The 27,692-nt window shown below is 43.1% G+C and overlaps 1 protein-coding gene across 1 annotated transcript; it reads right to left on the reverse strand.

The window, feature by feature from the left end:
- Positions 1-23,926: 23,926 nt before the first annotated feature.
- LOC127308077 (gamma-glutamyl peptidase 5) lies at positions 23,927-26,109 on the reverse strand. Its single transcript, XM_051338843.2, has 2 exons — positions 25,363-26,109; positions 23,927-24,575 (listed from the first exon to the last, which is right to left on the reverse strand). The coding sequence occupies exons 1-2, from the start codon at positions 25,873-25,875 to the stop codon at positions 24,207-24,209; spliced, it is 882 nt and encodes a 293-aa protein (XP_051194803.1). The 5' UTR covers positions 25,876-26,109; the 3' UTR covers positions 23,927-24,206.
- Positions 26,110-27,692: the final 1,583 nt, after the last annotated feature.

Below are 27,692 nucleotides of genomic sequence, written 5' to 3' on the forward strand. Positions count from 1 at the left end.
GGGTTGGCACATTTGATTTATGCAAAGTGTGTGTGACATAGGCCATGTCCTTGGCTTGTCTTGGTTCATGGTGATGATCTCAAAGCTAGGTGATGTCATGAGAGTGGTTGTGTGGTACTAGTGGTACTATGGATGAGCTCAAAGAGAGAGAGAGTGAGGTAGGAATATTGGTTGAGAGTAGGTGTACCTTATAGTAACTATTGGATTCTTAGGTAAAAACCTCATGTGTGGGTAAATTTTGCTAGGTTTCTTCATGGATGAGTTCTAAATGATATTTGGCAGCAATGGGTGGCATTGGTTTGGGATTTGGAGATGGTTTGGGAAAATTCCATGTTTTGGGGGAATCTAGAATCTGTTTCAAAGTTGCAACTTGGCTTCACTAATTTAAGCAATGGTCAATGATCTGGTCAAAGTGGTCAACATTAAAGTTGTTCACCTTGATGAGGTATTGGATGAGGTGCAAACAGTTGGCAGGGTTTGGTTTAAGAATCTCTCAATAAAATGGCTCAAAGAGGGTAAGATGTTAAAAATGTCATATGTGACCATTATCACATACAACTAGGTTTTTGATTTTTCTTTGATTTGATTTGAGTTTCTTTGATGCAAAAGGGATCCTTTTAAGTTTAAAAGAGTTTCCAAACCATTGGCACAATTTTATATGGCCTAGGTTAAAGATTTTCAAAAATGGCCAAAACCATATGTGAGGGTTTTTACAATTTCTCAAAACCTTTTCTTTCTTTATCTTTGATCCAAAGGATCATGGTTTTGCGTTCAAATGAGCTTGGTTAGGTTTACTCATGGTTTCCAACCATTTGGGTAAGGTAGATAGGGCATAGGTCAATTATTGAAGAATTAGCCATTAGCCCACATATGCCTCACAATTTATTTTGTTTTCTTTCTAAAAGTTCCTCTTTGGTTTTGAGAAGGGTAGGGTTAAGGTTTAGAAAACATTTCAAAATACTTCACACAAGCATCTTAGCAAAATTCACAACAATTGTGTAGGAGCTCTGACATGGGCATACCCTTCGGGTACCCATTATTAGTATACCTGGCTCGGCCCAATATGAAGAAGACCAAATATGGAGAAGGCCCAACAAGGCAACCCGAAGAAGTAGTCGACTAGGACTCTTGTAAAACCCTAGGCTGGTTGCATATATAAAGCTAGCCAGGGCACCCGAAATAAGGAGGACAACAGATAGACATAGAGATAGACAACATAGCTCCGCCTATGCGGCACCCTGTAAACATACTTATGGCCTTATACTGGATTGCTAGCAGCACGTAGGGATCCTCCATCGAGGGGACCCGAAGCTGGGTACGTCGTGTGCCTAATCTCGCTCCCGGAATCTCCATCGTCGCTCTCTCCCAAAACCCAAGTCTACAATACGTAGGCATTGGCGAGGTGATCCCTCGTCAATTGGCGCCGTCTGTGGGAAATCGCGACAACTGGAATTCGTTATCCGAGCGGGATCGATCATCATCAAAAAACCTCAGAATTTTAAAGTTCGTCAGCAGCGTCATCAACGAGATCGGAAAATTGGAAAATTTGGATCTAATCAGATAAGCTACCTCGCGCGCGAGTGGACGCGACCACGCCAGCAAGAACCAGCGCACGACTCGCAGAATATCGCCTGGGAGGAGATTGATCGGGATCTGTCCGCGTTGATGTTGGGCTAGAGCGATCCGAAGGTACATGCAACGGGCTGCCGCGAATCAAGTATGAAGAAGACTATGCTTGTACGTATTGGTATCCAATTTAGCGCACAGGTCCGTCGCCGTGTTTGGTAGCCAAACAGCGCTACGCGTAATAAGAAAAGGTGCAGGGAAAAGAATTGGGATCGGTGCATACGCATCAATACCATCAAGGCATCAATCACCTCCAAAGACCACGCCGTTTCAGAGCTAAGTATTCTTACATACTACTAGATCTTTTGATTTGTCTACATTATACTTACCTAAAGATATAGCTAACTGCTCAACGTGAACAAGATGGGTAACCTATGGTATGAAACGGCCCAGCCGAGACTACGGGCATGTAATCGAGACAAGCCGCCCTCCGAGATTCAATTATTTATTTACTTTCGCCATAACCGAATACTCGGGGGCTGCTCCATTACATTATTACAGCAAATTCACCCAACACTCGGGGCTGCGTCATTACTTCGTTACCACAAATATACTCGGTTACTTGATGAATTTCTTCGGTTCTGGATATATCTAATTCGGCTGAGTGGATTTATTTTCGGCTCAATGGAATTATTTTCTTCGGATCAATGGATTCATCTTTTTCGGCTTAATGGATTCTTTTTCATCGGATTCATCTTATAAGATTCATCTATATGAATATTACTGGCTTATTCTTATACAACATTACCCGAGGCGTTTCGGGTCACTGGATTTATCATCAAGGATTATTACTGGATTTATTTTCTTCGGCGGATTCATCTTCTATATTATTGGATTCTTCGGTTCAATGGATTAATTTTCTATAATTATTACTGGAACTATTTTCTTCGGATCAATGGATTCATCCTCTATGATATCAGCGGATTCATCTTCTATGGTTATTACTAAATTCTTCGGGTCAATGGATTCATCTTCTACGGCTATTGCTGGATATATTTTCTTCGAGACAATTTCCTCTACGATATCGGCGGATTCATCCTCAATATATGCTGGCATAATCCTCAATATAGGTTCATCTCAAGTACTTCATCTTGGATTCATCTTCATGGACTCATATTATATTATTGACAATGGTTTCATCTTAAAATGGCTTCACCTTGTATGACATCGCGATTCCGTCAACTTCTTTCGACATCATGGCTAAACACTCGGGGGCTCGATCATGACTTCCCCTCGAGTAACAACTGTGACACAGCGTCTAAGCAACAATCATGACATCATTCCAGCAGTGCTCGGGGGCTCGGCTATATCTTCATCAAACATTTTGGCGGCATCTACTTTCGTTATTTGCTGGTTTCTACTTCGGCTCAACTTCTTCTCGGCACTCGAAGACTTCATCATGCATCGACTTCGTCGTGTCCAAAAAGCTAAGTGTTCTTTTATTTTGTACAAAGTTGATTATCATTTACTTTCGTCGCACCCAACACTCGGGGGCTACGCGGCATATATTCACTTTACATATCATCGAAACTGAGCATCTGACACCACATGCGAAAAAGAGAGTCAAGGAAAAGATAGGAAAAGTTTGTTTATTTGTGCAGGAGAAAGCAAAATTCAAAGTATATAAGAGGGAACCCGACGAAATTGTTTTCAAAACAGAACTCGACGAAATCTTCTTCAAGGAGAACCCGACGAAATCTTCTTTAGGGAGGAACCCGACGAAATTTTGAGAGAACCCGACGAAATTGTTTTCAAAAGAGAACTCGATGAAATCTTCTTCAAGGAGAACACGACGAAATTGTCTTCAAGAGAGGACAGGACCCGACGAAATTTTTCCTGAAGGAGGAACCCAAACAAAATTCAAGGAGGATCCGACAAAATTTCCTGAAGGAGGAACCCGAAGTATTTTCCTGAAGGAGGAACCCGAAAAATTATCTTCAAGAAGGTCCCGAAAAATTATCTTCAAGAAGGTCCCGAAAAATTATCTTCAAAGAAGGTCCCGAAGAATTGTCCTCAAAGGAGGACCCGAAGAATTGTCCTCAGGGAGTACCCGAAGAATTGTCCTCAGGGAGTACCCGAAGAATTGTCCTCAGGGAGGACCCGAAGAATTGTCCTCAAGGAGGACCCGAAGAAATATTTTCCTGAAGGAGGAACTCGACGAAATTATCATCAAGGAGGAACCAAAAAAAAGGAAAGAAAAGAGAAGAGGATAGACAAATCTTCGGGTCCATTGACTCGTCATTTGTTCCGACCAAGAGTATCGGCAATGTGCCTGCCGACAATATAGAAGAACCCAATATATTCGGCTGTCTCATCACGCCCGAGAAAAATATAGAAGAACCCGCAAAATGGGTCATTGCATCAGCCGAACAAGGCACTCGACAATATATTCTCAGAGCGCTAAAAGTCGCGGATAATCTCTAAATGCCGCAAAACTCTGCGAAGGTAAGACCCCAGATCCGTTCTGAGTGGCGTGGTACCGTCTCTGACGTCAGTTTGCTACTTTATCCGTATCAACAGATACGAAGAAAAATCCTAACGGACGCGTTAGGTACCCGATAAAATATGACTGGGACTCGACAGAATGGTAAGACCTTAAGCGGCACCTGTCGAGTTAATACCAGTATCCCAGGATCATGTCCAGGGACGTGATCTTGAAGTAGGTTTTTGCGGATTGCCACTAGAGCAGTTAACTAGTACCTGATCCGCCAGATGAACTAGCCCCAACTACCATTATCCCTGTACAATATAGATATGGATGTCAAATAAAAATAGCAACGGCCTGGAGTCGATAAAAAGAGGGGCTGCGCCAAGTTGTTTATCGAGTAGTACAACTTGAGCCTATGCCTAGGTGCAAGCACCTGCTCATAGGCTCGGGGGCTACTCTTATCGAGAGTATTGTTCACCCTCCCGATAAGATACAAGAAAGAGGAAAAATTGTGGAGTCAATTACAAGCAAGTTGAGCCTACACCCAAGTGCAAACACATGGCTGTAGCCTCGGGGGCTACTCCCATCGGGAGCGCTGGTCGCGCGCCCGATAGAAAATAACTTCGACAACATCTACGACAATCAAGGTTGATAGACTCAACTCGATTCTACGACTCGAGTGGAGCCTACTCTCATCGTGTCAACACCCGGATTTTTAAGTCCAGATGCCTATTATGCCATTCCTCGCAATCCCAGGAATATTGTTTTTGCGAGACATAATAGATTGATATCACAACACATCATTCATTACATACCATAATCGTCTTACAAATAAGGGATCACATGATCCAGTCTCATTACAATAATAGAAGTTCTATTGATCCATTACATAACACATAGCGGAAGCGAAAGTAGCGTAGTAGTAGTCCATCTATTCCACAGTAAGCTGACGTCGGGAGTGATCCTAGTCGTCGTAGACGTCCTGCTGTCCTTCTTCCGGGTTCTGGTATTCGTCTTCATAGTCTGGCCATTTGAATAGCCAGGGACACAGCCATGAGTACTTTAAAGTACTCGCAAACTAATACTAAGGTAAACACTATCAACTATAGTAAGGGGGTTCTAAGCTCTAGTTTCATTTGCATAAAGCCAGTTTTATTTCATAAGCTCTTTTGATAATCAAAAGCCCTTTTCAAAAAAACTAACTCAAGTGGGAACATTAGTGTCATTCCCACAACTCAGTTGTGATTCAAAGTCAAAGCCACCTTTCAATTCAAATCACAAGTCACCATTCATATTTTTAGAAAAATTCTGATGACGGAACAGTATGGCCTTTCCAACTGTCCATGACCGAGGACGCGGCTATTCGAATAGGTTTAACTCTGCAGAGGTTGTACACTTGTGCCACAACAATTGCAATAGTTCGTCGAGGTAATCGGCTGATTTATCGTACGCAGACGCGAACTACCAATCCTAACCTTTCATTTACATATTCTAGTATAGGCACCTCTCCCCATGAGCTTGGCCTCCCGGTGAAAACCGCGATCAACCCGAGGGAGGCACATGGCTTGGGCCGGACATTCACCTCATTTCACGTCATTTCACATCACTTCACCAGTACGGAGGCAGCCTCAAGCATAACCCCTATGACGCTTGTTCAGAGGGAACCCATACTAAAATACATAAGTTTCCAGCTAAGCCTTACCCAGATTCAGGTATTGTGGGGGTACTTGTAAAATTGGAATGGTATCGCATCCGAACCCAACCATCAGTGTTTTTGTAAAATTCACCAAGTCATTCACCAGTCATATTCACCTTCAAAATCTCTCAATAGAATGACTCTTCATTCCAAGGTTTTTAAAGTCATTTCAAATCACAAGTTCCCAACTAGAGTAGTCACTTTTAATATTGAGCACTAGCAACTAGTCATGAGGGGTGCTAAGTATTGATACGTCCAATTTGCATCACTATTTTATATCATAATTTGCTGTTATTCATTGATATATTTCATATTGGGACACATTACTTATGTTATTTCATCTATTTTGCATGTTTCATCGTTATTGGAGGATCGAACACCGGAGCCAGGATTCTGCTGGAAAAAGCACCGTCAGAACGCAATATTTCGGAAGATCAACTCTGGAAGGAAATTATACCAAAAATCCTATTTTTCAAGATGACGAAGGAAGCCAGAAGGAGGAGCCAGGAGCAGCCAGGGTGGGCCCACACCCTAGGGCGGCGCGGCCCAGGCCCTGGCCGCGCCGGCCTGTGGTGTGGAGGGCCCACGACCCCTTTCGCCTCCTTTTCTTCGCCAAACCCTTCGTCCCGAAGACCTAAGCCACAGAGGGTACCTCGCGAAGAGTTACAGCCGCCTCTGCGGGGCGGAGAACACCAGGGAGAAAAGAGCTCTCCGGGAGGGGGAAATCGACGCCATCGTCACCGTCATCGAGCTGGACATCATCGCCATCACCATCATCATCATCTCCACCATCATCACCGCCGTCATCACCGCTGGACACCGTCACCGCCATAGCAATTTGGGTTTGATCTTGATTGTTTGATAGGGGAAACTCTCCCGGTATCGATTTCTACTTGTTGTTGATGCTATTGAGTGAAACCATTGAACCAAGTTTATGTTCAGATTGTTATTCATCATCATATCACCTCTGATCATGTTCCGTATGATGTCTCGTGAGTAGTTCGTTTAGTTCTTGAGGACATGGGTGAAGTCTAAATGTTAGTAGTGAACTATGGATGAGTAATATTCAATGGTGTGATATTTAAGTTGTGGTGTTATTCTTCTAGTGGTGTCATGTGAACGTCGACTACATGACACTTCACCATTTATGGGCCTAGGGGAATGCATCTTGTATTCGTTTGCCAATTGCGGGGTTGCCGGAGTGACAGAAACCTAAACCCCCGTTGGTATATCGATGCAGGAGGGATCGCAGGATCTCAGAGTTTAAGGCTGTGGTTAGATTTATTTCTTAATTACTTTCTTGTAGTTGCGGATGCTTGCAAGGGGTATAATCACAAGTATGTATTAGTCCTAGGAAGGGCGGTACATTAGCATAGGTTCACCCACACAACACTTATCACAACAATGAAGATTATTTAGCCGTATGTAGCGAAAGCACTAGACTAAAATCCCGTGTGTCCTCAAGAACGTTTGGTCATTATAAGTAAACAAACCGGCTTGTCCTTTGTGCTAAAAAGGATTGGGCCACTCGCTGCAATTATTACTCTCGCACTTTACATACTCGTACATTATTCAACTGTTACATCAAACCCCCCTGATTACTTGTCTGTGAGCATTTACAGTGAATCCTTCATCGAAACTGCTTGTCAACACCTTCTGCTCCTCGTTGGGATCGACATTCTTACTTATCGAAGATACTACGATACACCCCCTATACTTGTGGGTCATCAAGACTATTTTCTCGGCGCCGTTGCCGGGGAGTGAAGCGCTATTGGTAAGTGGAATTGGTAAGGAAAACCTTTCTTGTTGTGCTGATTTTATTTACTTTCTGCTGCTATAAGTCATTATGGAGAGATCTTCTCTTCAATTTCGATTTGGGAAATCTACTACTACTGCAACGGTAGTGGATGAAGCGCCAGGTGAGGAAGTAATACCATATAAAATACCTATGAAAATTATTGAACGTGTTATGGATAACCGCTATGAAGGGGATGGAACTGTCCACCCCGGTGATCATTTACTATTTTTGCATGAATTATGCGGGTTATTCAAATGTGCAGGTATTGCTATGGATGAAGTGAGGAAGAAACTATTCTCTTTATCGCTGTCTGGTAAAGCGGCGCATTGGTATAAATTCTTGGATAATGGGGATTCTCTTGAATGGAATGATATTGTGCCCCGGTTTTATTCTAAGTTCTATCCTCCAAGTGAAATTCATAAGGATCGGAATCGCATATATAATTTTTGGCCTCATGATGGAGAGAGTATTGCCCAAGCTTGGGGGAGACTGAAGTCTTTAATGCTCAAATGCCCCATTCATGAGCTTCCTGGTAATGTTATTATTGATAATTTCTATGCAAGACTTTCTTTTCAAGACAAGACCTTCCGGATACTTCTTGTTACGGATCATTTACATGCAACAAAGAAGAGTTTAAAAGGGACCTTCTTGATCGAATCCAAGAAAATACTGAAGGATGGGAGAACGACAAAGATCGAGAATCGGTATAATTTATGATTATAAATGCATTGAAGCTTTTATGGATCTTGATAAATTTCGTAATATGAGTGCTACATATGGTCTTGATTCTCAAGTTCTTGTAAATCTTTTTAAAGCTTTTGCCTCTCAATATGAATTTCCACAGAAGAACTTTGATAAGTATAATGAAACATATAAATATAAAATTGATTAATCTATTAAGAAATGTGTTGTAGTTGAAACTGCTGATCATGTTATTCACGAGGTTTATATTGAAAAAACTCCTTTCCACTGCTAAAATGAAGGAGTACTACTGTTATAAATAGTGCGGTTCATAAAAGTGAAAAGAAACCTGTAGAACACGAAGAACAAATAAAAGTTGAACCTTCTGTTGCAATAGTTAAAGATCTTGTGACTGAAAATGTGGAGGATGGTCATATTATTTTCTCGTGAAGATGCTTCTAATATTGTTTCACATCCTAATAAACCCAAACAAGCTAGTGTTCCTATGCTATCTCGTTAGAATTGGTGATCATTGCTATTATGGATTATGTGATATTGGTGCAAGTGTTAGTGCTATTCCGTATGAGCTTTACACGGAGATTATGCACGAAATTGATTCTTGTGAACTTGAAGATATTGATGTGGTTATTCAGGTGGCTAATAGAGAAACTATTTCTCCAATTGGTATTGTTCGAGATGTGGAAGTTTTATGCGGTAAGATTAAATATCCTGCTGACTTTTTGGTACTTGGTTCTGCTGCTAGTGATTATTGTCCTATTATCTTTGGTAGACCTTTTCTAAATACTTGTGGAGCTATTATAGATTGCAAGAAAGAGAAAATTTTGACTAAATTTGCTGGTGAATCTTATGAGTTTAACTTCTCTAAATTTACTAAAACTCCTTATAAAGCTGATTTGCCTAGTAATGATATTAAAATGGAGCAATGTGCATCTATTGTTCTTGTTCCTAATAATCCTTTGCAGCAACATTTGGAGGATAGCGAGAGCGAAATTTTTAGGAAAGAAAGAGATGAGCTTGAGGAAATTTTTCTTCGCCAACCTATTCTCAAGCATGATTTACCGGTGGAAGATTTGGGTACAACACCGCCACCAAAGGAAGATCCTGTTTTTGATTTAAAGCCTTTACCTGATAATCTTAAATATGCTCATATTGATGATAAGAAAATATATCCTGTTATTATTAGTTCTAAGCTTTCAGAGATTGAGGAAGAAAGGTTATTGGAAATATTGAAGAAGCATCGAGGCGCTATTGGCTACACTCTTGATGATTTGAAGGGGATTTCTCCTTCTATTTGCCAACATGCTATTAATATGGAAGATGATGCAAAGCCTGTTGTTGACCCTGTGCGTCGTCTAATTCCAAAGATGAAGGAAGTGGTAAGGAATGAGGTACTACGACTCCTTGAAGCTGGTATTATATATCCTATTGCGATAGTAGATGGGTTAGTCTGTGCCTTTGTGTTCCCAAGAAAGGAGGTATGACTGTTGTGCCTAATGATAATGATGAGCTCATTCCTCAAAGAGTAGTTGTAGGGTATAGAATGTGCATTGATTTTCGAAAAGTTAATAAAGTTACTAAAAAGATCATTACCCTTTACCCTTTATTGATCAAATGCTAGAAAGATTATCTAAAAATACTCATTTTTGCTTTCTTGATGGTTATTGCAGGTTTTCACAAATTGCTTGTTAAAGCTAAAGATCAAGAGAAAACCACTTTTACCTCGTCCCTATGGAACTTATGCTTATAGACGCATGCCTTTTGGTTTATGTAATGCTCTGCTACTTTTCAAAGATGCAGGTCTGCTATTTTTCATGGTTTTTGTGAAAGTATTGTAGAGGTATTCATGGATGATTTTTCCGTCTATGGGAATTCTTTTGATAGCTGCTTGCGAAACCTTGATAAAGTTTTGCAGAGATGTGAAGAAACTAACCTTGTTCTTAATTGGGAGAAATGCCACTTTATGGTTAATGAAGGAATTGTATTGGGACATAAAATTTCTGAGAGAGGTATTGAAGTTGATAGAGCTAAAGTTGAAGCAATCGAGAAGATGCCTTATCAGGGATGTTAAAGGTATTCGTAGTGTTCTTGGTCATCTTGGGTTTTATAGGAGATTTATTAAAGATTTCTCTAAGATTTCAAAGCCTCTTACTAATCTTCTTCAAAAAGATGTACCATTTGTTTTTGATGATGATTGTAAGGAAGCGTTTGAAACTCGAAGAAAGCCTTAACAACCGCTCTGTAGTTGAACCCCCGATTGGAACTTACCCTTTGAAATTATGTGTGATGCTAGTGATTTTCTTGTAGGCGCTTTGTTCTTGGACAGCGAGTAGATAAAAAACTGAATGTTATTCATTATGCTAGTAAAACTCTTGATGCTGCTCAAAGAAATTATGCTACAAGCTGAAAAGGAATTATTAGCTGTAGTTTTTGCTTGTGATAAATTTAGATCTTATATTGTTGATTCAAAAGTTACTATTCATACTGATCATGCTTTGCAATTAGATACCTAATGACAAAGAAAGATGCTAAGCCAAGGCTTATTAGATGGGTACTGTTGCAAGAATTTGATTTACATATTGTAGATAGGAAAGGTCTTGATAATCCTGTTCTTGATAATTTGTCTAGATTGGAAAATATTGCTTATGATCCTGTTCTCGTTAATGATAGTTTTCCAAATGAACAATTGGCTGTAATAAAGGTGAGCTCGCGAGACGGTCCTTGTATCTTGATTATGCTAACTTTATTGTTTCCAAGTACTTGCCTCCAACCTTTTCGGTTCAGCAAAGGAGGAAATTCTTTTATGATTTGAGGCATTATTTACGGGATGACCCACACTTATATAAAGAAGGAGTGGATGGTATTATGCGAAGATGTGTTCCCGAATATGAACAACAGGAGATATTGAGTAAATGTCATGGTAGTGCTTATGGAGGACATCACGCGGAGAAAGAACTGCGCAAAAAGGTTCTACAATCAGGTTTTTATTGGCCAACTCTCTTCAAAGATGCGAAAGTTTATTTTATCTTGTGATGAATGCCAAAGGGTTGGTAATATCTCCAGACGCAATGAAATGCCTATGAATTATACTCTTGTTATTGAACCGTTTGATTGTTGGGGATTTGACTTCATGGGACCTTTTCCGTCTTGAAGGTAACACTCATATACTTGTTGCTGTTGATTATGTTACTAAATGGGTGGAGGCTATACCTACAAAAAGTCTTGATGGTGAGACCTCTTTAAGAATGCTCTTAGATATTATTTTTCCTAGATTTGGAGTACCTAGATATATTATGACTGATGGAGGTTCTCATTTTATTCATGGAGGTTTTAGAAAAACTCTTGCTAGGTATGGTATTAATCATAGAATTGCTTCGCTTATCATCCTCAAACTAGTGGTCAAGTAGAGTTATCAAATAGAGAGATTAAATCTATTTTGGGAAAGACCGTTAATAAAACTAGAAAGAATTGGGCTAGTAAATTGAAGGATGCACTTTGGGCTTATAGAACTGCTTATAAAAATCCCATGGGAATGTCACCTTATAAAATGGTTTATGGGAAAGCTTGTCATTTACCTTTAGAACTAGAGCACAAAGCTTATTGGGCTGTTAGAGAATTAAATAAAGATCCTAAACTTCTTAGGTGATAAGAGGTTGTTGCAATTGAGTTCCCTAGATGAATGGAGAAGTGAAGCTTATGAAAATGCTAAACTCTTTAAAGAGGAAGTCAAAAAATGGCATGATAGGAGGATTATCAAAAGAGAATTTAATATTGGGGATAAAGTCCTATTGTATCGGTCTCGTCTCGAGATTCTTTGCAGGAAATTACTCTCGAAATGGGAAGGACCATATGTTGTCGAGGAGGTGTATCGTTCAGGAGCAATCAAAATTAGCTCTCTCCAAGGCAATGCTACGCAAGTGGTGAATGGACAAAGACTCAAGCATTATATCTCAGGTGATTCCTATAATGTTGATGTCGATATTATTCAAGTGGAGACACCGGAAGATTTCATCAAAGGGCAAATTGACGATCACTTGAACTTCGACTTTGAATAGGTAACGATCTTGGTAATGAAAAGTACGCAATTTACCTTCCGAACTATATTTTTGCTGTTTTTGGAAAATATGAGAAATTACGAGTTCGAAACGGAGTGGAAAGGACGCACGAGGGGGTGCCACCATAGGGCGGCGCGGCCTGACTGGGCCCGCGCCGGCCTATGGTTTGGCCGCCCCGTCGCTCCTTTCCGACTGGTTCGATCTGGTATTTTCCTTATTTCGCAAAAATATTTGCTATATAATCTCCCGGACACGGAGGTCCGTATATCGTGTTTTCGACGTGTTTTGTTTCGAGCTGTTTACGCCAGATTTGTTTCGGATCTAGAGTCATCATGTCTTCGTCGGAAACTCCGAAGGACGGCTCCACAAGGATGTTGGCAACTTGTACATGGAGGAGCTGAAGATGCACCCCAAGGAGTTGCTGCTCGTTGAAGGAGAACTCGCAGGTCAAGGATGTCCGGGGTCCTAAAGGAGAAGGAAGCCTGGAAGACAGGATGGAGAAGTTAGAACAAGAGGTTTTCAAGTACAAGAAGATGGCTGAGCGTGAGGTGGATATCTTCCACGGGATTGTGTCCGAACTCATTGCTGAACATGAGAAGGAAACTGCAAAGCTTTGGAGCGACATCCTCTCGCTTCACGACACCACCAACAAGCTCCAAGCACAACTCTATGATTTTCAGAATCAGAACTGTGAGTATGAAAACAGGTTTAAATACATAAGCCGTGCTGCTAGTTTCAGGATCTCCGAGACCAAGACGTCGTTTCTTGATGGAGAGCCTCTTCCTTGGAAGTTTGATGACGGGAGTTCATCACCACCATCGCCGCAGGAGTAATTCATCATCGGTATTGGCATCCCCTTGGTTTGTTCCAAGCTTGGGGGAGTGCCGCGGTATCACATTATCACTACCTTTTACTTTTATTGTCAAGTAGTGTCATATCATGAGTAGGGAAGTTATCATATAAGATGGGTTGCGTTTGGAAGTATCTCTCCTTTAGTTGGTTGTCTATGTATCCCTTGGTGTGAGTTATCGTTATGGAATATTAATGAGAAGTCTTATCATTTACATATTGCACATCTTATTTTAGTTTGCAATCTTTACTATATGATTCACCTTGTTGTTAGTATTGGTATCACTTTGGGAGAATTGAATAAATCTATTTGGTTTTGGCAAACTTAGCATGGTCAATAGCAACAACACTTTAAGGTTTAAATAGAAAAGAGAAATACATGTAGATGTTTCATTGTCTTTCTTGTTAGCTCATAGCTTATTATTCTGAAGTTAAAATTGTTTGTGCTTACAAGGAAGATGCATGATTGTTTCTATCACATGTATATTTGTTTGTTTCCCTCGACTCTTATGCTTGCTAATTAACCTTGCTAGCCAAAGACCTGTACTGAGAGGGAATACTTCTCGTGCATCCAAACCTTAACCCAAACCTATGCCATTTGTGTCCACCATACCTACCTACTACATGGTATTTTCTGCCATTCCAAGTAAATACTTCATGTGCTACCTTTAAACAATTCAAAACTTAGTATCTCTTATTTGTGTTAATGTTTCATAGCTCATGAGGAAGTATGTGGTGTTTTATCTTTCAATCTTGTTGGGCAACTTTCACCAATGGACTAGTGGCTACATCCGCTTATCCAATAATTACGCAAAAAGAAGTGGCAATGGGATTCCCAGTCCCAAATTAATTAAACTAAATAGACACTCCTCCATGGTATGTGATTGATGGACGGCACCCGAAGGATTCGGTTAGCCATGGCTTGTGTAAGCAAAGGTTGGGGGGAGTGTCATCATCATAATAAAACTAAAGTAAAAAGGCACTCCTTCATGGTATGAGATTGTTGGCAGGCACCCGAGGATTCGGTTAGCCATGGTTTGTGAAAGAAAGGTTGGAAGGAGTGCCACACAAAATGAAAATAATATGGGAGCCGCTCTTAGGAGGTTGTCCGGCAAGGGGTTAGAGTACCCGCTACCAGTCGTTGACAACAACAAACACTTCTCAAAATGTTACTTTTATTCTCTTTATATGATTGCAAACCGAAAAAGCTCTAGCACATGATTTAACCCCTGCTTCCCTCTGCGAAGGGCCTGTCTTTTACTTTATGTTGAGTCAAGAAACCTATTTCCCTCCATCTCAAGCAAGCATTTGAGTAGTTGTGATCAAACCATTATATTGCGATTTGCTACATCATGTCTTTTATTCTTCCTTGTTTAGTACAAGTTTTATCTGAATGAATATAGCTTTGCAAGTTATCAATGACCATGAGAAGACCATTATGATTGAGTATGCAAGTTGTGCCTTATAAACTCTAACATGAGAGCGCTGCTCAATAAGATAAATATAATCTGTTAGTTGTTCTCTGACCAAGAACGAAGTTTGCCATCACCAATCATGATTTCTCATGCACCTTTACTTGTGATTACCCTATACTTGTTTCAATATGAGTTATAAGAGGTTGTCTACTATAATGTCCTGTGTGAATGAATATGATGCTTCTTGTCCGTATTTTATTTATCGACTCTTCACTCCATAAACATGTGGTCATGTCTATCGAGCTCAGTTTCGCTTGGGGACAAGCGAAGTCTAAGCTTGGGGGGAGTTGATACGTCCAATTTGCATCACTATTTTATATCATAATTTGCTGTTATTCATTGATATATTTCATATTGGGACACATTACTTATGTTATTTCATCTATTTTGCATGTTTCATCGTTATTGGAGGATCGAACACCGGAGCCAGGATTCTGCTGGAAAAAGCACCGTCAGAACGCAATATTTCGGAAGATCAACTCTGGAAGTAAATTATACCAAAAATCCTATTTTTCAAGATGACGAAGGAAGCCAGAAGGAGGAGCCAGAGCAGCCAGGGTGGGCCCACACCCTAGGCGGCGCGGCCCAGGCCCTGGCCGCGCCGGCCTATGGTGTGGAGGGCCCACGACCCCTTTCGCCTCCTTTTCTTCGCCAAACCCTTCGTCCCGAAGACCTAAGCCACAGAGGGTACCTCGCGAAGAGTTACAGCCGCCTCTGCGGGGCGGAGAACACCAGGGAGAAAAGAGCTCTCCGGCGGGCAGGAATCCGCCGGGGAAATTCCCTCCGGGAGGGGGAAATCGACGCCATCGTCACCGTCATCGAGCTGGACATCATCGCCATCACCATCATCATCATCTCCACCATCATCACCGCCGTCATCACCGCTGGACACCGTCACCGCCATAGCAATTTGGGTTTGATCTTGATTGTTTGATAGGGGAAACTCTCCCGGTATCGATTTCTACTTGTTGTTGATGCTATTGAGTGAAACCATTGAACCAAGTTTATGTTCAGATTGTTATTCATCATCATATCACCTCTGATCATGTTCCGTATGATGTCTCGTGAGTAGTTCGTTTAGTTCTTGAGGACATGGGTGAAGTCTAAATGTTAGTAGTGAACTATGGATGAGTAATATTCAATGGTGTGATATTTAAGTTGTGGTGTTATTCTTCTAGTGGTGTCATGTGAACGTCGACTACATGACACTTCACCATTTATGGGCCTAGGGGAATGCATCTTGTATTCGTTTGCCAATTGCGGGGTTGCCGGAGTGACAGAAACCTAAACCCCCGTTGGTATATCGATGCAGGAGGGATCGCAGGATCTCGTAGTTTAAGGCTGTGGTTAGATTTATTTCTTAATTACTTTCTTGTAGTTGCGGATGCTTGCAAGGGGTATAATCACAAGTATGTATTAGTCCTAGGAAGGGCGGTACATTAGCATAGGTTCACCCACACAACACTTATCACAACAATGAAGATTATTTAGCCGTATGTAGCGAAAGCACTAGACTAAAATCCCGTGTGTCCTCAAGAACGTTTGGTCATTATAAGTAAACAAACCGGCTTGTCCTTTGTGCTAAAAAGGATTGGGCCACTCGCTGCAATTATTACTCTCGCACTTTACATACTCGTACATTATTCAACTGTTACATCAAACCCCCCCTGATTACTTGTCTGTGAGCATTTACAGTGAATCCTTCATCGAAACTGCTTGTCAACACCTTCTGCTCCTCGTTGGGATCGACATTCTTACTTATCGAAGATACTACGATACACCCCCTATACTTGTGGGTCATCAAGTATCTTGGAGCTTGCTAGGCTAAGTGTGATGCTCTTGTACTACTCCATAATTCAACCAAGTGAATCATAAATCAAAAAGTAACTTTGATAAATGAAATCAAGTAAAACTTGTAAAGTAAAAACTTGGGATAGGTTCATAAAGTAAAATGTAATGGTGCCTTGCTCTAGTAGAGCTTTGCACAAGGGAACCTTGCAAGAGTGTTAGCTTGCCTTGATTGGTGAGGTGATCAAAGTTTTCTTGCTCTTCCTCTTGGTAGAAGACCTCTTCCTCTTGATAGTCTCCGGTACTAGCGTCTATAACGAATACGAGGATACAATCACCAAACAACACTTAAGTAATCTTAATTAGCCTTATTGGCTCACACACAAAGGATCTAGCATCACTACTTAACATTTATCAACCCATTATTCTAGGGTTTCCTTATTTAACATTAGGAAAATAATTTCCTCTCATTAAATTCTTCTTAAGATTTAATTTCTCTTATGAATAATATATGACCTAGGTTGACCAAAGTCAACCTCTTCATACTTATCATTTGAGAAAAAAGATTTAAATGAGGTTCCATACCTCATGCAATTTAATACTAGCATGATAGTGATTTTAATGCCACCAAATAACTCAATATGAGAGTATATAGACCATGGTCACTATCTCATGTTGAATTACTTGAGAACAAGATTTAAATGAGAGGAATACCTCTCATATGATTTAACACATAGTTGTAATTAATTTAATAAAAACTCCTATTGAGGTGATTCACTATTCTCAAATAACCAGGGATGATCCTATGTTGACCAAGGTCAACACTTCACACTTAGTATTTGAGAAATTGGGTTTAAATGAGATTTATCATCTCATGTGATTTAAATAACCAAGGCAATTGTAAATACTATTTAGATTTAAAAAAAAAATCTACAAGTGAGCAAGTATGAGCCTAAGCATTTAAAGGTCAACACATTACTTCACCACTTGTGAGAATGATTTAAATGAGGTGCTACACCTCATTGGTTTAAAATCTAAAATTTGGATATATTTTAAATGGGCTAGTATTGACTACATAGCCAATATTTTGATTCTAGCCCATGATCATGTACAGAACACCTATCATCTTTTTACATAGTAAATTAGGGTTTGTTAAAAGTGAGTTATTGCAATTGGATTCACTTCAAAATTCAAAGTGGTTGATTTTTAAGATTTATTTGAATACTGAAAAGTCTCTGTTTTGTTAATTTTGCTATTCAAATTCTACACAAGGTATGAGTTTGAATCCAGTGGGGTTGGTTAGAGAAATTTATAAGCTTTCCAGAACATTTTGATTTGCTAAATTTGGATTTGTAGAATTTGAACTATTCAAATTTGAAGTGGGCAGCAGTATTGGATTTGAACCAAAAGAATTAAATTGAATTTGAATTCTGGGCTTTAGGCGGGAAAGTAAACGGGCTAAACAGACTAAATAGACTGGGCCGGCCCACTAGTGCTGACCACGCCGCGGGCCGCCTGACATGGGGTCCCACGCGTCAGTGGCCTTTAACTACCGAATCGGTACCTGCGAATGAGGGCCGTCGGATCAGGTGGACGATTGACGGTCGAGCGTTGTCGTCGTCGACGGGGGAGGAGAGCCTGCTGCGCCGGCGAGGTAGGGGGTCGGAGGGCGCGCTAGGTCGCCGGCGGTCGAGGGAGGGGGTCGAGGCATCGTTGGCGAGGGTGAATAGGCGCCTGGTACAGTGGCGGAGCTCGGGGCGGCGTGGATCAACGGATTGATCTGCGGCGGGCTTGCGGGTCTCCGGCGAGAAATTGGAGCTCACTGTGGAGTAATCCGTGGGGAGAAGCGGTGGAGGAAGTCGAGGAGAGGTAGGGGAGCAGATGGTGTGAAGGAAGAAGGGGCGGAGGAGCGCTATTTATAGAAGGGTGAGGAGGCCGGCGGGTGCTAAGAGGGGTCGCTCATGGCGCGGCCGCTCCGGCGTGCGAAAGGTCGGGGCGAGGGCAGCATCTTGTAGGCGACGTCTAGGCGAGGCTTTGGGCGTAGCTGGAGCGTCCAGGGGACGACGGGATTGCTCGGGCGCTTCTGCGACGAGGACGGTACTGGGCGGCCGGGTTGTGATCATGGCGGCGTCGATAGGGCGTGCGCGAGCTAGCGAGCATGTCCAGTAGGTAGCTGGTGCCGAGGGCCGTGCGCGTGCAAAGGGAGAGAGGGATAGGAGGACTAGGGCGACGGGTCGACGTCGGGCTCTGGCGCGTCCAGAGACTTGCCAGGGCGTGCTCACCGCGTGCCTGGCACGATTTCTGGCGTGTCTGGGCACGCGCGTTCCGGCCAGTAGCGTGGTCGAGCGTCGCTGGGGCGTGTACCGTCGATGTACTGGAGGGGTATAGATGCTCAGGGACAAAGAGAGGCGCCAAGATGGTGGCCAGAGAGAGAGTGAATGAGGGTGGCCGGCATGGGTACGGCATGGATGAATTGGTGATTATGGCCTCACTTTAACCAGAGCAAATGAGTTGGGTTCGATGCAGAGGAAGTACCAAGGTGTGATGATCATCAAACTAAAGTGGTGGAGGCTAAAAACCAGTGTGTAAAAGGGTGTATGTCCAAATCAAATTGTTGCCTGCAAGGTGTTCGATGATATGGCCGCATGAAGAAAATGTTGGAATTTTGGAATTATTTTTGGTGGAGCTCAAACATATAAATAAAGGGTTGGAATGGTGGTGGTGGTGTCCATTTTGGTGAAGATTTGCAAAGTTTCAAAAAGTGGATCATCTTCTCTTTATTTCAAAGTCCTCACTTGTCCATCTTGTTCTGGTCAACCTGGTCAACTTCAGCAGTGATGGTCAACATGGAAGTTGTTGACCTTGACTTGGTCTTGGATGACATGGTCATAGTTGACCAAGTTTGGTTTAGGAAGATTCAAATGCAGGGGGGGTAAAGTAGGGAAGATTTTATAAATGGGTCATATGACCATTATCACATGTATGTGAGTTTTGAATTTTCCTTTGATTTGATTCTTGTTTCTTTGATGCAAATGTGTTTGTTTATCATATATAAGTATTCTACAAGCAAGAGATCAAGCAATGGTGGCCTTGGTTGAAGATTTGCAAATTGGGCTAAGTGTATGGGAGTGAAATTTGGGGATTTTCTCACTATGTAATTTCTCTTCATTTGAATTGACTTTGGTTGACTCTAATGTGATTCCTATTGGTTTAGAAACATTTTCAAACCATTGAATCCATTTCAAAAGGTCTTGGTCAAAGGTTTGCAAAAATGGCCATAACACATAAGAGGGGATGTGTCACTTTTTATTATTTTTGTAAAGTGTTGATCTTGCTTCACTTGGACATGGGTTAGGGTCAATTTAGGGTTATATGAAGTTTAGAAATGGTTGCACACCATTTGGTCAAGGTTGAAAGTCATAGGGCAAGAATTGGGGTATTATGGCTATGTGTCACATATGCCTCTATGCATATGTTGCATTTGATTTTTAATTTGGCTTTGTTTGACCCAATTGGAGTTGTTGAGTGTTGAAAGGGTATATGGAAGTGATCCAACCATTCACAACAAGTCCTAGGGTCAATCTTCTCAAATTCACAAATTTGCTATTTTACTCATATATGCCTCTATGGCATTTTTAGTTTCTTTTTATTTTCTTTGGAAACCACTTGGATTAGGTTTGATAAGCCTTTGATAAGGGGTATGAAGGTTTTCCAAATCTCTAAGCAAAGTAGAAAAGCTTAGGGTAAAGTTTTATAAATATAGCCATAGGCACATATGCTTTTTTCTTATTTATTTTCCTTTTATTCTAATTTAACTAGGGTGGTGAAAAGAGGGATGAGGTTTAGGGTTTAGTGTGGTTCACAATGGTTCACCACCATTTAGCATAATTAAAAAGGTAGGGTTCAAGATTTACCTATTAGGGCTATATGCCCCCATATGTCTTCTATTTTATTTGGTTTCTCAAAAAATAGATCCAAATGATTTTTGGAGAAGATTAGGGTTTAAGGTTTTTCTTATTTGATTTCTTTCTCTTTTATTTTTATTTGGTTGGTGATCTTCACTTGATCACTTTAGGGTTTTAGGGTTTAGCACATAAGCATAATAACACTCATCATGGCAAAGCACAAGATTTAAACAAGATCTATATGTATCAATCTTATTTAATAAAAGTTTTTGTTGGTTCCAAAATTTGGAACTAGTGAAATTCATTTGTTTTATTTTGAAAAATTCTTGGGATGTTACACATCGGGAGTGCTGGATTTCATTAAGTCCTCTAACAGGAATCGATAAAAAAGGGGCTGCGCCCAGAAGTTCAGTCAAGATCTTCATCGAGTAGTACAACTTGAGTCTATGCCCAAGTGCAAGCACTTGCCCATAGACTCGGGGGCTACTCCCATCGGGAGCGCTGCCGCGCACCCGATAATTTCAAGAATCGTCGACATCATCTACGCTACACATGATCTATGACATGGACCTCGCCTTGTATTTCTTCGACTTCGGAGATGGTTATGCTTGGAGTTTCTACGCAAGTCTTCGACTTCCCTATAAACTCGGGGGCTACTGACATGGGCATACCCTTCGGGTACCCATTATTAGTATACCTGGCTCGGCCCAATATGGAGAAGACCAAATATGGAGAAGGCCCAACAAGGCAACCCGAAGAAGTAGTCGACTAGGACTCTTGTAAAACCCTAGGCTGGTTGCATATATAAAGCTAGCCAGGGCACCCGAAATAAGGAGGACAACAGATAGACATAGAGATAGACAACATAGCTCCGCCTATGCGGCACCCTGTAAACATACTTATGGCCTTATACTGGATTGCTAGCAGCACGTAGGGATCCTCCATCGAGGGGACCCGAAGCTGGGTACGTCGTGTGCCTAATCTCGCTCCCGGAATCTCCATCGTCTCTCTCTCCCAAAACCAAAGTCTACAATACATAGGCATTGGCGAGGTGATCCCTCGTCAAGCTCTATGCACCAAACTCAATTGAGTTAAAGTTTTTGTTGGCTCCAATTTTTGGAAAAAAGAAATTCATTTTTCTTCTTTGTTTGAAAATTTGGGATGTTACACCAATATCACCACCTACACAGAGGTGCCACACCTGTACACTTGCATCTTAAACCCTTTGTTCTTGTGCTTGAACACAAGGGTGTCTCTGACGGCTGGATCTTCTTAGCGAAGGCCTCCAACCACTTGAAGAAGACCAGCCTGCCATCGAAACACTACATCCGCACACGGGTCTCGCAAAATGCAGTGGTCTCAATTGGCACCTTGACTTTCTAACTAAACCTAAACCACAAACCTATACCCAAACCCTAAATCCTAAATGATTCTCACTTTCTTGGCTAGCACCTGCTCCATTGGCCATTGGTGCTGGCACTATGAGGGATCGTAGGTCCCTCGGGCTCCCCTGAATGTGGAACTGCGACACTTATGGATGCACTAGGCCTAATAACTTAGGCCTCAATTATATAGAGGGGATGATGTGTACCATATCGGGCAGAGACTCAATGTTGTTGTTCGGAAACAACCAGACCTGCAATAGAGCAATGAAGTTCATAAAAAAATGATAGCATGCGTGTAATGCTTTGCATGTAAATGCCACAACAGTGATCAACATGCCATGGTGGCGACCAACATGCATTACCATTGTCTTGCATGTCAATGTCAATGACCAAGTAGTGATCACCATGCCATGGTGGTGACAACCATGCTTGGCATCGACATGCATGTCGATGCAAGCAACAGTGATCACCACACCATGGTGGTGACTCCCATGCCTGGCATTGACATGCATGTCATGTCATAGCGGTGCCCACAATGCTTGCATTGACAATCATATCAATGTCAAACCAGTGATCACCACCCCATGGCGCAGACTACCCACGCACATTGACAAGCATGCCAACGCTAACGAGAGATTGCCACGCCACAACACAGCGACCACCGTACACGAGTTGACACTAACCCTTCTACTACCACTACATGTAACAACGATTCTAAGCACCCAAGCACGAACTGAACGGTCAACAAAAAAACCTAACCCATGTCAGAAAGGAGGAAACCGAAACTTGTCGGGGGGAGAAAGGCCTTGGTCCGATTGCGGATCGCGCAATCAGTGATGGACGACAAGCTGATTCTCCCGCCGTAGGTGGTGCACTTGTTTCCGATGCGGAAGCCAAACTTTCGTCACGGCTAGCGATTAGCGGGGCCGCGATGGCAACCACTAGAGAAGTGCACATTGCGGGCGGGGGCGCCGCTGGAGTTGGAGTGCACCGCTAAGGGGGTCAAATCCTATCGGTTACTAAATGTCCGGGCATATGTCAGGGGCCCCCTCCACCGTGGTGGCTACTCAGATGAAGTATAGCTATGTGGTGGATCGAATCTTCCCATTGGCAGATCCATCGATGGAATCCCCGTGGCTGGCCTAGCTGCCATTGTAGCCCTCGTGGTAGCGCTTGGGCATGTTGCGAACGGTGAATGTCGATTTAAAGACAGGATGCGACCCTACCAAACACGGCCTATGTATCTGTAGGTCTACGTTACACCTGAAAGCCCAGCACGGCCCAAGAAGCCGGCCCAACCCAGCTAAAGCACGCATAAATTGAAAGCCCAAGCGCAACCCGTCATTTGGGCTCAAATATCAGGCTCAAACCCGGCCCGCAGTGCAAGCCCGACCCAGCCCAGCCTGGAACTTTCGGGCAGGGTTGCCCATGCCCGGCAATTCCTATACACCGACCAGGTCGGTGGTTACCCCGCGCCGCACACCCCCGCGCGCGGGGTATGGGCCGGCCTGGTCGGCCCATTTCACGTTTATTTTTAGTTCTCTATTTTCTGTTTCTTTTTCTTTTTCTTTTCTTTTTCTTTTTTTTCTGTTTCTTTTTTTTGCTTTTGTTTCTTTTCTGTTTATTTTATTTTAAAAAAATTAAAAAGTTTAAATCTAAATTTTGTTCAAATTTTAAAAATGTTCAAATCTGGAAATCGTTCAAATTCGAAAAATGTTCAAATAGGAAAATCATTCATATTCAAAAATTCGTTCAAACATAAAAATAGTTCAAAATAAAAAATTGTTCAAATTTTAAAATCGTTCAAACTTAAAAATCGTTCAAAATTAAAAATCTTTCAAATTTGGAAATTGTTCATAGAAAAAATACATTTTTGTTCAAATTTAAAAATGTTCAAATCTAAAAAATGTTCAAATTTTTAAAAAGTGATTTTTTATTTGATTTTTTTATTTTTAACAAATGTTCATATTTAAAAAATGTTTTAAAAAGGAAAACAAATAACAGAAAACAGAAAAGAAACGAAAAAGAAAAAACGAAAAAGCAGAAACATAAGAAGTGAGAATGTTGGGCCGGCCCAAAACCCGCCTGAGGGGTGTGCGACGCCTGGTCCGCACCGACCAGGTCGGCGTACAGCGCGCGCGCGCACACACACACACACACACACACACCCCCCCCCCCATGCCCAGCTCTAGTCTAGGTATATATCCTACGGATAACTGTCATCGCCCAAACCACATATCCCTCATCCATTCAATCATTGGAAATCATACAACACATGCTGTACAATGCAGCACATGCGAAAAAAAAGGCATCCGCTTGTCCTGTGGCTTCACCGATCGTACGTGCACGCGTACTCAGGAACGACCGTACGTACGTAACGTGACCGTGGAAAAAAAGCCATACTACTATGCATAGCAGTATAGCACATGCTCCATGCGCTGGACTCTATAAGCCGCATGCAACGACCGTACGTACGTAACGTGACCGTGCAAAAGTGCTAACCTACAAGCCAATGGGACCTGAAGCAGCTGCAGGGATGCACGCGACGGCGACGTGGTGGCAGCAGCTCAGCTCCGGCGCCGGAGTCCTGGCGGCTACGGCGGCGCCACCGCCCATCAGGAAGCCCTTGCATAGCCCCGTCCAGAACTCGCGGTCCGGCCCGCCGCTCTCCGCCGTCCGGCGCGCGGCCTCGCCCGCGCAGCCGTCGACGGTGCCGTCGTTGACGAGGCGGCCGATGAGGTTGAGGAGGATGTCGTTGGTGTACTCCGGGTGGCCCTGGATGCCGAGGGCGTTGTCGCCGACGGCGAACATCTCCACGCGCGTCTTGTCGGAGTAGGCTAGCACCTTGCCACCGGGCGGTACCTCCCACACCTATTGATTAATTACAAGTCAAATCGCACCAAATTAGTACCTCCGACATACACCACAGTGTCACAGATAAAAAATACTGAATGCCCAGAATTACGTATATAATAGAGGTAGCTGACAATAGAAATGCAACTCAATTTGCAAGTGGCATGGCATGGTCTAATTATGGAGCACAAAACTAACGCGTCAAATGTCAAAGCTCGCCAAGTTGGGCAAGTTCCGGCAATCAAGAGTATAAAATTGAAGTTTTGTCTCTTGTTTAGGACTTGACCGAGAACAAACTTAGCTTTCAAGTAGGAGCCAGCTAAAACTAGCAAATCTGAAAATTAAAATTTCATCTAATGTGTCTTCGCTCTTACGACATGAGGCCATGTTGCCAACTTATTGGTGGGAAAAGTCCGGTTTGAACCTGGGTGCATGTGAACCCTAATTGGAAATGTATTTTCCAAAAATTAAAAAATTCTGAAATAAAAATATCCGGGTACGTACGTATGTTTCATGTATGCGTAAAAAGTTTTCGCGGAGAAACCACTTTTTTATTTCAGAATCTAAAAAAGAAGTCATCTCAAATTTGACATATCGAAGAAATGCTTAATTATGGAACTAGTGCCAACTTGAAATGTAGTTCCCACATGTGTGGTTCACGTGTATTTCTAAAGAAAATGTCATCTTCGCATGCGGTAACATGTTTTCCTTTCAAATGTCAACTCTGCATTGGCCATTGACATTGCTAAATATTAAAAAAAAAGGGGAGCAATAATTAGCCGCGCGTTCAATCACAGATGCATACCTCATCTTGGTGAACCTCGATGATGCTGGCGCTCATCCGGCGAGAAACCCCCTCCTCCAAGAACTCAAAACCTTCCACATCCTCCACAAATGTCACCTCCTTCACGCCGACGACCCACCCGCCGGTCGCTCTCCCGACCTTCCCGCCGAGCGCGCGGCAGAGGGCCTGGTGGCCGAAGCAGACGCCGAGGACGCGCTTGCCCATGGCGTGCACGGTCTGGAGGAGGAGGCAGAGCCGGCGCACCCAGCACGGCGCGCCGTCGCCGTGGGCGTCGTGCGGGCTGCCGCTCACCACGAACCCGTCGTAGAGTACCAGCTCTTCGGCCGCAGGGAACTCGCCGTCGATGACGCGGTAGCAGTCCCAGGTATCCTCGGCGCTGGAGCGGAGGGCGCCGACGAAGACCTTGCCGTACCCGCCGTGCGCCTTCCTGGCGTACTCCGAGTCGTTCAACGCCAGCAGCAGCGCGTACCGCCTCCCGCCGCCAGCCAGCTGCGTCGCCGGGGCCACCGTCATCGTCGGAGCGCGCGGGCTAGCGAGGTCGACCGGAAGCAGGCGACGGTGCAGCTGGCTAGACAGCTAACTAAGACAAGTGTACTTGACACCGGTGAGCTGTGTGCCTGTGTTGCGATGCGAGCTAGAGCCAAGTCTTGGCACTATTTAAGGAGGTCCGAAAATGGAGTGTGGTCACTTGGACGTGGAGTTGGGGTGGCGTCGCGATCGCTTCTGGAAAACGTGGCGGCGGTTATAAAACAGCAGAAAAATACTCACCGTCGATCGAGATGGGGAGCGAGAAAAGATCGATCGAGTCGAGAATCGAGACCGCGTAGCGGAGCATTAGCTTGTTTATATAATCCGGTGCGTAATCACGTCGTCGTTGTCCTCGTCGTGCGGGGAAAGCCGCGTCCGATGAACACGGAAGAAACTATTGGAAGCAAAACACGAGCCCAGATCTGTAGCTTTGGCAGCTCCCAGCAGCTGGAATGCCATAAGGTTTGGAGTAAGTGCATCTTCAGCGAATCAATCCAAGTTGGCGATCCAAACAGTTCGTTTTTATCCATTTGGGTTGATCTGTTGACAGAATGCGTCTCGCAGTCCGACCTACACCTACAACGCTGTCCATTTATTCGCTGTCAATTTTGAAAACCTGGCTAGTTGGCCACTCTATTTCAAATTGCAACACAAAAACATAGTAATTGATGAGCATAATATGTGGCAAGTTTCTCTCAAATGTGCAAAGTGAGACAATATCTTAGTACAATTTATCCAAAAAAGTGGAAGCTTCACCCAAAAAGTGACTACTCTCACCCAAATCGCAATCATCTATGCTAATGCCCTTCAATCATCGAGAGCAAGGATCATCTTCCGCTTCTCCTCAATCCAAGCACTTTGCATGGGATCGGAGATGGTGGCCAGGTCCGTGAGCATGATCTGGTTCTCCTCGGCCATGACCTAGCTTGGCTTCGTCCTCCAAGACCTTGGACTTGGCATAGGCATCCACGAGCCTTGCCTTGGCCTCGGCCTCGACGAGAATGGACTTCACCCGGGCCTCTTCCACCTCAAGAGCTCTCAGTTGAAGATCAACAAAGCTCTTGGCAGTTGCCTCTTTCTCTTTGCATCACCTCTCTTCCCTCTCAGTGATGGCCTCTTTTTTTTTGGCCATCAACTCCCTCAAGGTCTCCTGGAATGCCAATGAAGAAGCTTGATGGTGCATGTTGGTCTTGGTTGCCTTGTGGCCAATTGGTTGTTTGGCACGGCCACCACCGCCCGCCTCTTCGGTTGCGTTGACGCTAAGTTTTGGCCATCGTATTCGTGATCGATGGTACCATCCATTGATGAATTGTAATTGCCCTTCTTCTTCGCGTTCTCGAGTTTCCTCCAAAACACGTAGCTTGTTTTCCACTTCTTGGTGTCCTTGAGCAACATCCAACAATGGCTCAATGTGAATCCCTTGTTGTCGTCGGTGGACTTAAGTGCTTCAAATCATAAACAACCTACACACGCACAACAATGAATGATATATGCTCGCCTATGTGGTAGCAACATTGAGAAGAGGGAAAGAGGTTTACCATGTCAACCGCTGAGACACCTCTTATTGCCCTTCCTTAACTATCACGTATGAGCCTTCGAACCGGCTACACTCGGCATGGATGAAGCCCCACCTTTTTGCAAGGGAGAGATCTTTGCGTATAGAAGGGTTTTTGTCCCAACATCGTATGCTCATGGAAGTACTTGCCCACGCGGGCCCAATAAGCATTTCCCTTTTGCTCGGCACCGCAAAGTGGATCTTTGTAATTCTCAATCCAAGCGGCGCATAGCAACTTGTCCTCTTC

The sequence above is a fragment of the Lolium perenne genome, chromosome 6, assembly GCF_019359855.2.
Source record: "Lolium perenne isolate Kyuss_39 chromosome 6, Kyuss_2.0, whole genome shotgun sequence".
Taxonomy (NCBI): domain Eukaryota; kingdom Viridiplantae; phylum Streptophyta; class Magnoliopsida; order Poales; family Poaceae; genus Lolium; species Lolium perenne.